This window comes from Girardinichthys multiradiatus, chromosome 15, assembly GCF_021462225.1.
Source record: "Girardinichthys multiradiatus isolate DD_20200921_A chromosome 15, DD_fGirMul_XY1, whole genome shotgun sequence".
In the NCBI taxonomy this organism is placed as follows: Eukaryota; Metazoa; Chordata; class Actinopteri; order Cyprinodontiformes; family Goodeidae; genus Girardinichthys; species Girardinichthys multiradiatus.
Window position 1 is genome coordinate 38,374,080 of NC_061808.1, and position 15,722 is coordinate 38,389,801.

The 15,722-nt window shown below is 44.2% G+C and overlaps 1 protein-coding gene across 2 annotated transcripts in view; it reads left to right on the forward strand.

The window, feature by feature from the left end:
• bach2b (BTB and CNC homology 1, basic leucine zipper transcription factor 2b) overlaps positions 1 to 15,722 on the forward strand; it is a 117,194-nt gene that overhangs the window by 70,040 nt on the left and 31,432 nt on the right. For both annotated transcript variants that reach the window (XM_047387250.1, XM_047387252.1), the window contains one exon: positions 806 to 1,060. In XM_047387250.1, coding sequence (XP_047243206.1) covers positions 806 to 1,060 — 255 coding nt within the window. The remainder of the gene's footprint in view (positions 1 to 805; positions 1,061 to 15,722) is intronic.

Genomic DNA, 15,722 nt, shown 5'->3' on the forward strand with positions numbered 1-15,722 from the left:
TGGTGAAAGAATGTGAACTTTGTAAGATTGGATAAAAGTGGTATTGAAGCAAGAAGATGAATCTTTACCTTTATCTACAGCTTCAGTGAAACAAGTTATAGTATAAACAAGCACATTAGCAGTCATGTGGGACTGTACGTCAGGTACAGGAGCAGGACAGAGGGCAGTCAGTACCTCTACAGGCAATACACAGGTGGGCTATTTTGGACACTCTCTCCTTACATCACTGAATCATTGGCTAATGGGTTGACAGATTAATGTTTAGAATGATAAGAAACCCTGCCACAGAGCAACTAGCTTGCAAACTTGTCTTACAGAAGACAGGTCTGTTAAATGACATGGCTGGCAGACAGTGAAGTTAAATCTAGTTCTGACACTAAAAGAAAAGCCTTGCAGGACAAAGCTCCATCTTGCAAAATCTGTAAACTGCAATACTAGAATATTCACCTATCTGGTATACAATGAAGCCATGAGGATAATTAGAACAAAAAAAACAATAATTTCACACCTTTAATGTAAATGTTACAGGTTTTGCAGCAGCTGGTCCAAAATAGATCAAAGAAAGGTTCAGCAGGAAATGAATGAAAGGCTTGTATGTCTGCAGTAAAAATCAGGTAACAACGTTTTGCTGACATTTGACATGATCAAGACAGGGAGCATGTGAAGCAACAGCCAGTCATTGCTGTTTAAGTTGAATGATGAGGCTGGCTGCTGTACACCACCGTTTCTGATGTCAGTCCTGTGGCATGCCCTCACTGGATTTGGTTGTAAGCTGACTCCACCTATGTTGTGTTTCTATTTCTAGGGTGTGAGCGGAATGTCAGTGGATGAAAAGACTGAGGACCCCATGTATGTGTATGAGTCGACGGTTCATTGTACCAATATCCTCCTCTGCCTTAATGACCAGCGGAAGCAGGATATCCTGTGTGATGTGACTGTCCTGGTGGAGGGCAAGGAGTTCCGAGGGCACCGGGCTGTACTGGCTGCCTGCAGCGAGTATTTTCTTCAGGCGCTGGTTGGCCAAGCAGAGAATGCCTTGGTGGTTAGCCTCCCTGAAGAGGTAGGTCTGTTAAACACGCTTGGTGGTGGGGGGGGCGGCAGACAAAAACGTTTTTTTAGGAGTTGGGGACAGGCTTATGGAGACCTACATGGTTGAAATATGAGCGCCACGTTTAAATCCCCAGAATTTAGTTTTTTTATCTGTAAAAACTGGGAACCTTCAACATGAATTAAAGGTCAGACACAGCATGAGCTGACTGTTTCTATCATTCTAGTGTGTGACTTAGAAATAACCTTTCAGAGTTTAAGTAGGTCAGTGCACCACATAAAGCTGTGCTCACAGCTAATATTTCCTGAATCTATTAACGTTTGTTTGAATCTTCATGAATTAAAAATCAAAGAGGCAGCAAACTTTCATGACAACTTTAGATATAGGTTAAAAAAATGATACAAGGTTGCAAATAAAGGCTGGGTGTAGCTAATTTGAATTCTTATCTTGGAAATGTAGATTATCAGTGATATGCTATATGTGTAAAACCAAAAAGATGATCAAAAACACATTTTGTATAATATAGTATAAAGACGCCAGAACAGTATCATCCCTTTAACATTTCAGTAGTCTTTGTTTAATTTGATTGCTTTGCCTCACCTTTTTTATTTTGCAATTGTGAAAACTGTAAGCGACATAGCGATCAGATTTTTTATTTTTCTCTAGTTTAGTTTTGATTAAGCAAAAGCTAAAAAAGGGTTTTGCTGGAGCTTTTGAAATCGGATTTGAAATTTGTGATAGAAAGAACAGGTGGGTATATTACGTTGCAAAAGTCTCCAGAGTATCTGTTATCTATAGAGAGCCCAAGGATGTTAATTTCGGTCTCACACAGCTGTTACAGACTGCTTTTAGAGGTAGGTTTCCAAGTAGAACTAAAATAATAGCCTGAACCTTGAACAGATCAGAGTGGTCCTACAAAACTAAAATCAAAAGAAAAAACGTGTTCTTCAAGAGACGTATGGACTGTTCTCGCTGCACAAATGGAAGGAATGCAGCATCTTTAGTGTCTTTCTGCATCATCATATTAGAAGAATCTCTCTTGTGTTGTGGTGTGCGTGGGGCAGTGGGAGCTCAGTAATTAACAAGCTGTAGAGGCAGAGTAATCTCCTGGACAGGTCACCAGTCCAACACAGGGATCCTTTAGGCAAATAATGCATAGTGACAGAGGTTGAGCTTCAGCCCACTGATTTATATGTAGTGATCACAGTTATTTTTAATTTCGCAAGCCACCTTTCCCAAGTTCAGGTGCGTAGCAGAGTAGAAAGTGTTGTACCCCATTCCTTTCATTTAGATAACAGTAGTTATATACAGTATTGTGCAAATATGTTAGGCAGGTGTGAAAAAATTCTGTAAACAAAGAATGCTTTCAGAAACATAAATGATGATTGTTTATTTTTATCAATTTAAAAAATGCTAATTGAACAAACCCAAACATACAGCCAAAGTCATTAAGAACTATCTTCAGCGTAAAAATGAACAAGACTTACTGGAAGTGATGGTATGGCCCCCACAGAGCCCTGATCTCAACATCATCGAGTGTGTCTGGGATTACATGAAGCGACAGAAGGATGTGAGAAAGCTACATCCTCAGAAGATCTGTGGTCAGTTCTCTAAGATACCAGCAGAGTTCCTTCAAAAACTGTGTGCAAGTGTACCTAGAAGAATTAATGCAGTTTTGAAGGCAAAGGGTGGTCACACCTAATATTGATTTGGTTTAGATTTCTCTTTTTTCATTTACTGCATTTTGTTGATTGATGAAAAAAAATTATTGAGCCTTCCATTTTTGAAAGCATTCTTTGTTAACAGCATTTTTTCAAACCTGCCTAAAAACTTTGCACAGTACTGTACATAACATTAGGTTCCCTGTTAGTCGTGTCACTTGCTATAATGTTGTATCTGACCTATATACATGCCCCATAGAGCCGCTGTCAAATTCACTGTAGCTCACCTAATACCCATCTGAATTAGGTAAGGACCCATTAATTTGTTGAAACCCCTGAACTCAACATACAACTACTAATTCTAATAAAGCTGCCACTCATTCAACGGTTGGTCAATGGTCATTATACTTGGAGAGATCGCCTGACTCCTGGCACATCGTTTTTAAACTCCCTGTGGCTTTTAAGTAATTCAGTCAGGTGATATCTAACGGTTAATGTTTGGTTTATTTCACTTTTTTATTAGTTACTGAGCCAAGTATCTAAAGATGTTGCTCTACAAATTGATTGTTCAAAAGTTAATATGTTAGTATTTAAGTTGCTACAAGTTTCACTAATAAATTAAACAAATGGTTTTTGTCATTGATGTATTGAGGTAAAGGCAGGAACTGATGGTGATGGCTAGACCTTCCAATTTCATGGCCACTCACTTTCGGGTTTCGTGGCCTCTGGACAACCCATCCTATGTAGACCGGGTCCTTCGAAGGATGCAGCCCCTGAATTTGGACACTGCTAATGTCTATTCACTTTGTGATTGAATGCTAAGGCATTAGCGAACAACAAATCAATAAAACTCATGACTACTGTACTGCAAATTCCTGGTTGGAATAATCACAGTAGGTCAAAACAACTATGCGCTGTTGATAACTATAACAAGTGTTTATCAACTGTGTTTTATAACCCTGTTTTAAATGTTCATTTAATTTTTCTATGAGGTACTTCGTTGCAGCTGTGGTTGTTTTAAACTGCGTTAAAAATAAAGTAGTAGTTGTAGTAGAAGTCTGCCACCCTGAGAGCAGGGACAGAATGAAGACTTCTGCTTCAAGTTCTTTAGCTTGAAGCAGCCTGAAACATAAAGCTTCAATGCGCTCATAGTTAGCGGCCTGTGGGATGAAATCCTAGCCAGCAGGCAGCAGTTACTGATACTAACAGAAGCAGTTCAGCTATCCAAGCTTGCACAATAACAAAAATGCTAACTAGCAGCACTTAATCTGTTTGGGAGGTGTTCTTAGCAATGAGAAGAGTGGAAGAACTGAGAAATAACTGTGTCACAGTTATATCTATGGGTTGGGGGAGCCTGACTGATCTGACGGAGCTATCAATCATATTATTGTTTTGAAAGGAGATGGCTGTAAAATGAGTTTTTTGTGATCATTCATCAATTGTAAAATAAAGATAAACATGTGAAAGAAGGGGCATTATTTATTCTGTAGCACTTTAATTGCCAATTAGCACCTGTTATCTATCACCAGCCATTGTGTCACTGACATGTAGCACTTAACAGCTAAATTACCACTACAGGTCCTTCTCAAAATATTAGCATATTGTGATAAAGTTCATTATTTTCCATAATGTCATGATGAAAATTTAACATTCATATATTTTAGATTCATTGCACACTAACTGAAATATTTCAGGTCTTTTATTGTCTTAATATGGATGATTTTGGCATACAGCTCATGAAAACCCAAAATTCCTATCTCACAAAATTAGCATATTTCATCTGACCAATAAAAGAAAAGTGTCTTTAATACAAAAAACGTCAAGCTTCAAATAATCATGTACAGTTATGCACTCAATACTTGGTCGGGAATCCTTTTGCAGAAATGACTGCTTCAATGCGGCGTGGCATGGAGGCAATCAGCCTGTGGCACTGCTGAGGTCTTATGGAGGCCCAGGATGCTTCGATAGCGGCCTTTAGCTCATCCAGAGTGTTGGGTCTTGAGTCTCTCAACGTTCTCTTCACAATATCCCACAGATTCTCTATGGGGTTCAGGTCAGGAGAGTTGGCAGGCCAATTGAGCACAGTGATACCATGGTCAGTAAACCATTTACCAGTGGTTTGGCACTGTGAGCAGGTGCCAGGTCGTGCTGAAAAATGAAATCTTCATCCCCATAAAGCTTTTCAGCAGATGGAAGCATGAAGTGCTCCAAAATCTCCTGATAGCTAGCTGCATTGACCCTGCCCTTGATAAAACACAGTGGACCAACACCAGCAGCTGACACGGCACCCCAGACCATCACTGACTGTGGGTACTTGACACTGGACTTCTGGCATTTTGGCATTTCCTTCTCCCCAGTCTTCCTCCTGACTCTGGCACCTTGATTTCCGAATGACATGCAGAATTTGCTTTCATCCGAAAATAGTACTTTGGACCTTTGAGCAACAGTCCAGTGCTGCTTCTTTGTAGCCCGGTCAGGCACTTCTGCCGCTGTTTCTGGTTCAGAAGTGGCTTGACCTGGGGAATGCGGCACCTGTAGCCCATTTCCTGCACACGCCTGTGCACGGTGGCTCTGGATGTTTCTACTCCAGACTCAGTCCACTGCTTCCGCAGGTCCCCCAAGGTCTGGAATCGGCCCTTCTCCACAATCTTCCTCAGGGTCCGGTCACCTCTTCTCGTTGTGCAGCGTTTTCTGCCACACTTTTTCCTTCCCACAGACTTCCCATTGTGGTGCCTTGATACAGCACTCTGGGAACAGCCTATTCGTTCAGAAATTTCTTTCTGTGTCTTACCCTCTTGCTTGAGGGTGTCAATAGTGGCCTTCTGGACAGCAGTCAGGTCGGCAGTCTTACCCATGATTGGGGTTTTGAGTGATGAACCAGGCTGGGAGTTTAAAAGGCCTCAGGAATCTTTTGCAGGTGTTTAGAGTTAACTCGTTGATTCAGATGATTAGGTTCATAGCTCGTTTAGAGACCCTTTTAATGATATGCTAATTTTGTGAGATAGGAATTTTGGGTTTTCATGAGCTGTATGCCAAAATCATCCGTATTAAGACGATAAAAGACCTGAAATATTTCAGTTAGTGTGCAATGAATCTAAAATATATGAATATTAAATTTTAATCATGGCATCATGGAAAATAATGAACTTTATCACAATATGCTAATATTTTGAGAAGGACCTGTACATCATTCTCGGTGCTAACCTCAGCTCTGATCTCTGTGTCACTTTTTACTGATCAGAGTAAAAACTTATCCACAGAATGCTAAACTCCCATTCACATTTTCTTTGTAGTTATTTTTGTGTATTTTAGCAACTAAATGATTTATCATCTGACCTGAAACCCTGACTGAAATCTTGTGAAGAAATGGCCTGATTCACTACCAGAGGCCAAAGCAAATACTGGTCGCACTGGAATAATTACATGACAAAAGCACCCCTTTGACATATTGATGTCACACACAAACACACACACACAGACATATGTCTCCAAACATACTGCTATGAAAACTGGGGCACATCCCCCATGTCCTGCTGAGATGCGGGTCCTCTGTGGGACCGGCATGCATTAATAAGGTAATGCCTGTCTCACAGCTAGTTTTGCAGCAAAGATCGGCAGTATCAGATTATTATTTAGGATAAATGTGTTCTTTCTCCCTAACTCAAAGAATTACTGCAGGAATGGGATATGTAAGTGCTCAAAGCAGCATCCCTTCCATTCAGTGGCTGCTAGTATAACTAATGCATGAGCTGCTGTGTGTTTCAGGTGGGACATGGAGTGTTGAAAGTAAAATTGTTCTATGAAAGTGTCTTTAATGTGGGGAGAGTTACTGCTGTTGGCTTGTGTTAAGTAAACAACATTCCTTTGGTCCATTTCTTTAAGGTTTGACAGTTTCACTTTTTATCAAAATGACTGCATATTAAACAATGAAAACTCTGGATTTATTCTACTGCCGTGGAGTGTTTGACCAGTAAGGGTTTTTCTTTGTTGTTTTTTAACCATATCCTGTTCGGCAGAGTAGCACTCAGAATTGTTGTCTGAGTGCCAAGAAAAAGCCCAACATATTTACTTTCACCAGTGGAGCATTATAGCTAATGCTTTAAAGCTCTGCTTGATATTTATAAAAGAAACTTTCGGATTATTTCAGCTGTTACGGACGTGGAGACAGAAAGGAAAAGGAAAAAAATAAGAAGCACACAAGAGAGAGAGGTGGGGCAAAAAGGAAAAGGGGAGAGAAGGAGAAAAGAATGGAGGAAAGAAAGAACAATGAAGAGAATACAAGATAACACCCTCCTTGCTTCGAAACCTGCAGAAACGTTCATATTAACAGCTTTTTTACCAAAAGTGCACGGTCCTTAAGAATGCAAGATGTATTTAGTGGTAAATGCGGCTCAATATATAACATTTGTGTAACTATTAACACCTGAATCTAAACACCTGTGGGTCTAAAGTATGAGCGCGCTTGTGTATACAAGGTTTCTACATAATAAATATGCAATAGCGAGTGTGAGGAGCCACAGACCTGCTCCCTGACACCTGGGACAGATAAGGAGGAGATCCAATCCATAGACATTCAAAGACCCCCCACAGCACAGGAGCCCCAGGAGAACCATCGCCAGGACTACCCATACACCCAGAGAAGAGCAGGGGAGAGTCCCAGGGGAACCACCCAGCAGCCACAGTGCAGAAGCTCCAGGGAGCCCACAGGCCCTGCCGGCAGCCGTCTACGCCTGAGCAGATTCAGCCATGGAACCAGAGACCCGAGACCCCGGGGCATATCACTCTCCAAGCAGAGGCCCAACAGAACCCAGGGTTCCAGGCCTAGGCAAGCAGCCACCAGGAGTGAGCCAGCACACACCAAAGCACACAGCCCTGGACTCCGAGAACCACAAGTACACCAGTGTGCAGGGACACCAACCACCGGCAGTTAGTGTGGCGGGGAGGAAATAGGCCCCACATTTGTTGGGGGCCTAAACTGATCCAGGAGAGGGAGCAGTCCAAGACCCAACCTGACACAAAAAACAGGCACACACAGTCACAATCACACATTCCCACCCTCATGGGTACACATTAAAACACTCACACCCACGCAACCAACATAAAGAATAAGAGCAATGGATGTTGTACACTCACTCACACTCCCCATACATACTCTATACTCCCAGGTCCAGGTGCCAATACTCCATTGGGGCAACCAGCGCCCCCCCAGGAAGTGGTCCCCTTCCCTCCGGGGGCTGGAGACAGGCAGACTGCCCCATCACCTGAATCTTGTCTCGTGCCTGAACCTGAGCGACCCCGGCCCGGACCCCAACCCCCTGCCCCAACCTCAGTCCCCAACGACCCCCATCCTCATCCAGAGAGGGAGCCATGTACAAAAGAAGTGTCTACAGAGGGTCTACAGCCGCCACAAAATGAAAATAGTCCCGACTCCCCAATGAATTCCGATCCTAACCCTTTGAGCCCCCCACCCCCAATGAACCCCAACACGAATTTTCCCACCAGGCAAACCCCAACCAGGACACAGATATCCAACACATGCCCCCGAAACCAAACGCCATGAATCCCCTCACTACAGCACATGGGCACACCCCCACAGGTGAGCTTTATCCCCAAAAAGCAGACGAAGCGGCACCCACACAGCACAAGCTCCAGTCACAGCCCCGCTCCAAGCACCCCCGCAACATCCTGCCCCCACCACACAGTGCACCATGACGGCAAGGCTAGGGCCTCGTGCAATCCTTCACCCACAGGCGCAACAGGGCAGACACCATGAAACACCGCTCCCACAACAGAAGCCCCGGCCCCACACCAAGATGGGACAAACTCACCCGGCAAGAGGTCCCCGGCCAGCGGGTATCCGGGCCTCCAGCCGGGTATCCGGGCCGGGCAGGCCAACCGCTCCAGGCCAAGCACAACTCGCCAGCTGCCCCAGTGCAGGCACAAGACATGCTCCACCGCCAGACCCACTTGACCGCAAACCTCAGTCCGTTGCCCGGCCGGGAGCCAGAAGGAAGCATTGGAAGAAGGCCACTACATCACGCCAAGGACGGGCACCCACAACCAAACCCTGGATGCCAACCACCAACCCTCCCACGCAGTACACCCCGTTATACCCCGCCGCACCAAGCAGGCCGGCCAGCCCCTCCACCAAAGTGAAGCCACATCTCAATCAACACTGCACGCCCTCGCCGGAGCCCAGCACCCCCCCCCCCCCCCCCCCCCCCCCCCCCCCCAGCCAACAGACCGGGCACTAAAGATCCAGGGAGATCCAAGCAATCCCGAGAGAGCTGAAAAGCCAGCCTCAGCACCAGACAACCGCAAAGACCCGAACCCCAACCCCAACCCAGATCCCGACCAAAAGGCCCACTCCCCCTCCCAGTCTCGAACTCCAGATGGCAAACAGCAAACGGGAAACCAGGACCAACACCCCAGCCCCACCCCCGGAACCACCTAAACCCTCAAACCCTGATCCCTAGGCCCGACACCCAGTCCGACGCCCGTAGGAGCCAGCAGGAACCACGTGCTGGAACCGTGCACAGAAGCAACCTAGAGTGCAGCGGTGCTACAGAAAAAAGAGCAGACCAGCCGGCCCAGCGCAGCCAAAATATGCCAAACAAAGGAGGCCACATGACCAACATGCCCAACCACCCTCGAACGCATGAGGCAGAGCCAACAGAGCGTCCAGTCCCTGACGCCCGACACTGGACCGCAGCCACAACCAGGCAAGCTGGGCAACAAAACACATCCCACACCAACACCAAGGCCAACAATAAACCACACCCAACCCAAAATGGCAGGCCTACCCAAATGCAAGCTCCGGGCCAGCATAGGCACATACACCCCGCCCATAGACAAATGCACCACCCCGCCCACCACCACGCCCAAGGGAAAGATGCCAGCCCAGCAAGCCGAAGGGCGGCACAGAAAGGCCACAGAACGCACAGCAAAGAGGCTGCACTCCCCCCCTAGAGACGCAGAACCACCAACATCCATGGCAGCCATGCAAAAATGACAGAGCCAAGCCGTGGTTCCCCCCCGAGCCAACACCACAGCAACACCACGCATCCTTCCATACATTGGTAGGAGCACGGTGAAGACTACCAACCCCAAGCACACAGCACCCACCAGGAACCACCCAGCAGACAAGCAAACCCCACCTCAGTATAAGGCAGAGAAGCCAGATGCAACCGTTGAACACAGGAATGCTCGCCCTGCTGCACCCACACTCGGAGGCCAGAGCCGCCGTGCACAGGACCACCACCCAACGCCATACAGTGTAGGACAGAAAGCAGCAAAGAGCACCCAAGCAAAAGCCGTGCACAAAGCCCACACCATGCAAATGCGCCCCCACCAACCCTCCAAAAACAAAGCCCCCTGCAAAAGTGCACCACCGTGAAAAGAAGACCCACAGCATCCAGGTCCAAGAACATGCCCGACACCCATACCCTTGCCAGAAATAGCCCTGCAAGAAAACCCTCACTGAAGCCCACAAAAGGCAGAGAGCCCACAGAGCCAAAACTAAAACCCACCAAGAAGCCGAGACCAGTCCACCACGAGATCAACCCCGGCCAGCCCGCCCACCCAAACCATGCAGACCCCGCTGGCTCCCCTCTCCAAGACAGAACCGGGACCGGTGTCAGTAACCGGAACCCAGACAAGAAACCAGAATCCGAACCGGAATCACCCAGGTCCAAATGATGCCCATCCCCACCAAAGGTCAACAATCCGCCTCCACCCCAGAAGAAAACCTATACCCACCCCAATATTCGAACAACTCCGAGAACACATAAGACATTAGACACCCAGGTTGACTCCGCCCCACCCCCTCCCACAGACCCTCCGCCCCACCAGCAGATTGTGTTTTCGTAGCAATACATAAGGCAGTGAAAATCATGTGAACTGAATTTGTCTCTATGGTGACATCATCTAAGTTGCCCAACAAGCAAACTGAGGGGGAAGGTGAAATATTACATCTCAGACACTTTGATAAGTCTTCACATATCAGGCACCAGAACCTCTGAACAGGTGTACGTAACCATAGTGCGTGGATATAATTGTCAGGTATATTGTCTGTGCAGTCTAAACAAGTATTAGACGGTGCAAAACCCATCCTGAAAGTCCGTTAACCTGTATAATATACCTTATGAAGGATTTTATATTGTATTAATTGTAAACTGGGGTTACTAGTCATTTTAAAGGTTCCTGAACATATCTGAAACCAGAATGTTTGGTCAAAGTTGACTGATAAGTCCACCTCCCATTTCATAAAAGGAAGGGAAATTGATTCATCTTTATTAGACAGTGTCCTGTATATTTTAGACATTAATTTCGGGGGTTGAGTTTTGAGTTTTAGGAACTCTAGTACACTTGATGGCATTTGTAACCCAATGTTTTTAAGCTTAAATTTTTTGTTATTATAGATTTAATTTTTTTATATTCTAAAAATATATTCTTGTTCTTCCCAAATTGTATAATTAATCTGTTCAATGGGATGAAAAAAATTCCTTCAAATGTATGTTCCAGGTATTCAATTACTTTACTCCTCCAATCTGGAAAGTTTATCATATTATTTTTTGTAGGATGTCAGGATTGGTCCTGATGGGGTTGCGTGTGCATGGGATTAGTGAAGACCCTGTCATTTTTAGATATTCCCACCATGCGGTCAGAGAGGTGCTGATATTGAGGCTTTTAAAGCATACATGTCATTTTACTCGTACTCGTACTCATACTCGTACTCGTCGTCTTCCGCTTTATCCGGGACCGGGTCGCGGGGGCAGCAGACTCAGCAGAGACACCCAGACGTCCCTCTCCCCAGACACCTCCTCCAGCTCCTCCGTGGGGAGCCCGAGGTGTTCCCAGGCCAGCCGATAGACATAGTCCCTCCAGCGTGTCCTGGGCCGTCCCCTGGGCATCCTGCCGGTGGGGCGTGCCTGGAACATTTCCCGAGGAAGGTGTCCAGGAGGCATCCGGTATAGATGCCTGAGCCACCTCAACTGGCTCCTCACGATGTGGAGGAGCAGCAGCTCTACTCCGAGCCCCTTCCAGATGGCCGAGCTCCTCACCCTATCTCTAACGGAGTGCCCGCCCACCCTACAGAGGAAGCTCATTTCAGCTCCTTGTATCCGGGATCTCGTTCTTTCGGTCATGACCCAAATATGTAATATACCCTGACTGTAGTTGTGTATTAAGGAAATTGTGGAAAGAACACTTCATTGGAAGAAGTGTTGATTTCAACCAATTTATAGAATAATAGGAAATTCTTGAGAAAGAATCATCTGCATAAAGACTGATTTTATGTTCAATATTCACACATTTTATATCTTTAATATCTTTAGTTTGCCTGATTGCTGCTGTTATTGGTTCAATAAAAATAGCAAATAATGAGGTGGAAAGTGGGCATCCCTGCTTGGTGCCCCTCTAAAGATAGAAGTTGGAAGATGTTTGGTTATTTGTCTTTATATTGGTGCCGCTGGGGAACTGTATATTATTTTTAAACAGTTTATGAAAGAGTTTCCAAAACCAAATCTAGTCAAGGTTGCAACCAAGAATTTCCAGTTAACTCTATCAAATGCTTTTTCTGCATCTAGAGATAATATATTGGTCTCAATATTTTACTGTAGGAATAATCTATTAAATTAAGTAATCTGCGTAAATCTGTGGATGAATGCCTCCCTTTTATGAAACCAGTTTGGTCAGGATGTATTACAGGTCCTTCTCAAAATATTAGCATATTGTGATAAAGTTCATTATTTTCCATAATGTAATGATGAAAATTTAACATTCATATATTTTAGATTCATTGCACACTAACTGAAATATTTCAGGTCTTTTATTGTCTTAATACGGATGATTTTGGCATACAGCTCATGAAAACCCAAAATTCCTATCTCACAAAATTAGCATATCATTAAAAGGGTCTCTAAACGAGCTATGAACCTAATCATCTGAATCAACGTTGTTAACTCTAAACACCTGCAAAAGATTCCTGAGGCCTTTAAAACTCCCAGCCTGGTTCATCACTCAAAACCCCAATCATGGGTAAGACTACCAACCTGACTGCTGTCCAGAAGGCCACTATTGACACCCTCAAGCAAGAGGGTAAGACACAGAAAGAAATTTCTGAACGAATAGGCTGTTCCCAGAGTGCTGTATCAAGGCACCTCAGTGGGAAGTCTGTGGGAAGGAAAAAGTGTGGCAGAAAACGCTGCACAACGAGAAGAGGTGACCGGACCCTGAGGAAGATTGTGGAGAAGGGCCAATTCCAGACCTTGGGGGACCTGCGGAAGCAGTGGACTGAGTCTGGAGTAGAAACATCCAGAGCCACCGTGCACAGGCGTGTGCAGGAAATGGGCTACAGGTGCCGCATTCCCCAGGTCAAGCCACTTTTGAACCAGAAACAGCGGCAGAAGCGCCTGACCTGGGCTACAGAGAAGCAGCACTGGACTGTTGCTCAGTGGTCCAAAGTACTTTTTTCGGATGAAAGCAAATTCTGCATGTCATTCGGAAATCAAGGTGCCAGAGTCTGGAGGAAGACTGGGGAGAAGGAAATACCAAAATGCCAGAAGTCCAGTGTCAAGTACCCACAGTCAGTGATGGTCTGGGGTGCCGTGTCAGCTGCTGTTGTTGGTCCACTGTGTTTTATCAAGGGCAGGGTCAATGCAGCTAGCTATCAGGAGATTTTGGAGCACTTCATGCTTCCATCTGCTGAAAAGCTTAATGGAGATGAATATTTCATTTTTCAGCACGACCTGGCACCTGCTCACAGTGCCAAAACCACTTGTAAATGGTTTACTGACCATGGTATCACTGTGCTCAATTGGCCGCCTTGAAGCAGTCATTTCTGCCAAAGGATTCTCGACCAAGTATTGAGTGCATAACTGTACATGATTATTTGAAGGATGACGTTTTTTGTATTAAAAACACTTTTCTTTTATTGGTCGGATGAAATATGCTCATTTTGTGAGATAGGAATTTTGGGTTTTCATGAGCTGTATGCCACAATCATCCGTATTAAGACAATAAAAGACCTGAAATAATTCAGTTAGTGTGCAATGAATCTAAAATATATGAATGTTAAATTTTCATCATTACATTATGGAAAATAATGAACTTTATCACAATATACTAATATTTTGAGAAGGACCTGTATAAGAGAAGTTACCTTTTCTAGTCTTTTTGCGAGGGCTTTACAGATCAGGGTGAGATCAACGTTTGTAAGGGATATGGCAGAATTTATGTTTGGCGGAAGTATGCCATTTTCTTAGGTTTCCTGCAACATTCTGTGAAATGTTGGAGCCAAAATATTCCAGAATTCTTTGTAGAACTCTGTTGGGAATCCATCTGGGCCTGGAGCCTTTTTATTGGGCATGCTTGTGAGAGCTTCTTGGATTTTGGCTGAAGTCAGCGGCACATGCAGGGCCATCGCTTGATCATCTGATAATTTAGGAAGTGTTACGTTACCCAGACATTGATCAGTGTCGTTATCTGACGGGTCTATCTGTAGTGACTATAAAGATTGGTAGAAATCTCTAAAGGGGTGTTTATTCTTTCAGGATCATAAACTGTATTCCTGTCGAGTCTTTAACAGCAAATATAGTTGTTTTTTATTTATTTATTTTCAGCTGGTTAGGTAAAAAGCTACCTGATTTGTTGCCATGTTCAAAGTTTTCTGTTCAAAGTCTTTGCACTAAGAATTGGGTTTTTTGTCAATAATTTTATTTAATTCTAGTTTTGATTTACGTAGTTTGTTCAGCTTTTCCTCTTCCTTGGAAGCTTCTAACCGTTAAATGGTTTCTTCTAATTCCTGAATACGTTTGTTTTCTTTTTTCTTCTTATGTGATGAGAATGAGATTATTTTACATCTCATCACTGCTTTCCCTGCTTCCCAGAGAACAGATGTTGATGACCCCGGGAGGTCATTAAACTCCAAATATGAACTCGACTCTTCTTTAAAATATTTGATAAAATCTTCATCCTTTAGCAATGATGTATTAAACCACCAGTTTTTGCTTTGTGGGTTTTCTTTCTTATTTAGTAGAGTTAAGGAGACAGGAGCATGATCGCTGGCAGCTATACGGTGTATCTCAGTGTCTGAAATGTCAGTCAACAACGAGCTGCTGACTATGAAATAATCTAGATGAGAGTAAGAGCGATGGACATGTGAGAAGAAAGTATATTCTCTGTGATTAGGATGAAGAGATCGCCATGCATCGCATAGTCCGTAATCACTCATGTACTGTTTAACGATATTTATTGATAGCCAACGGTCACCTGTTGTGCTCAGCCTGTCTAATTCTTAATTTAGACCAATCTGTACCTGGATCTGTAACTGTGTCTAATACTGTAAAGTATAAAGTTAAGATTGCTACTCCCCTTTGCCTAGAATTATAGCAGGCAGAAAACAAATTAGGAAACTCAGGTGATTTAAGATAATTTGCACCTGTGGCAGATTTATGAATCTCTTGTAATAAGACGTCTGCCTGTAGTCTTTTAAGCTGATTAAAATTTTTTTACTTTTTCTCTCTGGTGCCGGGTCCATGCACATTCCATGTGACAAACCTTAGTGTACCTATAGTTGTGCGTGTGCCGCTAAAGTTGGACAACGCATGTCACCACAGAAACAGATAGACCTAAGTGAAATCATAGTTAGTGCTTTGGGTTGCCTGATATAAAGTCCAGAAGCAGAGATACAGCAGAGAAAAAGACAGAAAATTAAGAAGGTACTGGGGGTAAGAGGGGATGAAAGATATAAGGTTATGTAAAGAAATAGGTTATGTAAAGAAATATCTGTGTGTGAGTGTGCATGTTTTTGTGTGACAGACAGAAAAAAGAGTGAGAGAGGTGCGGTAAGGAGAGTAAATGAGAGGTAGATGAGAGGAGAAAAAAAGGAGCAGATACCCAAAACCCCAGCCTTGCCCCTGCCCACATTAAACAATGTAAACATCATGCTGAGCGGGGCTTTACATTAGATTACATTTGCCAGTTATCAACCTCTTATCTAACCAATGTTACAT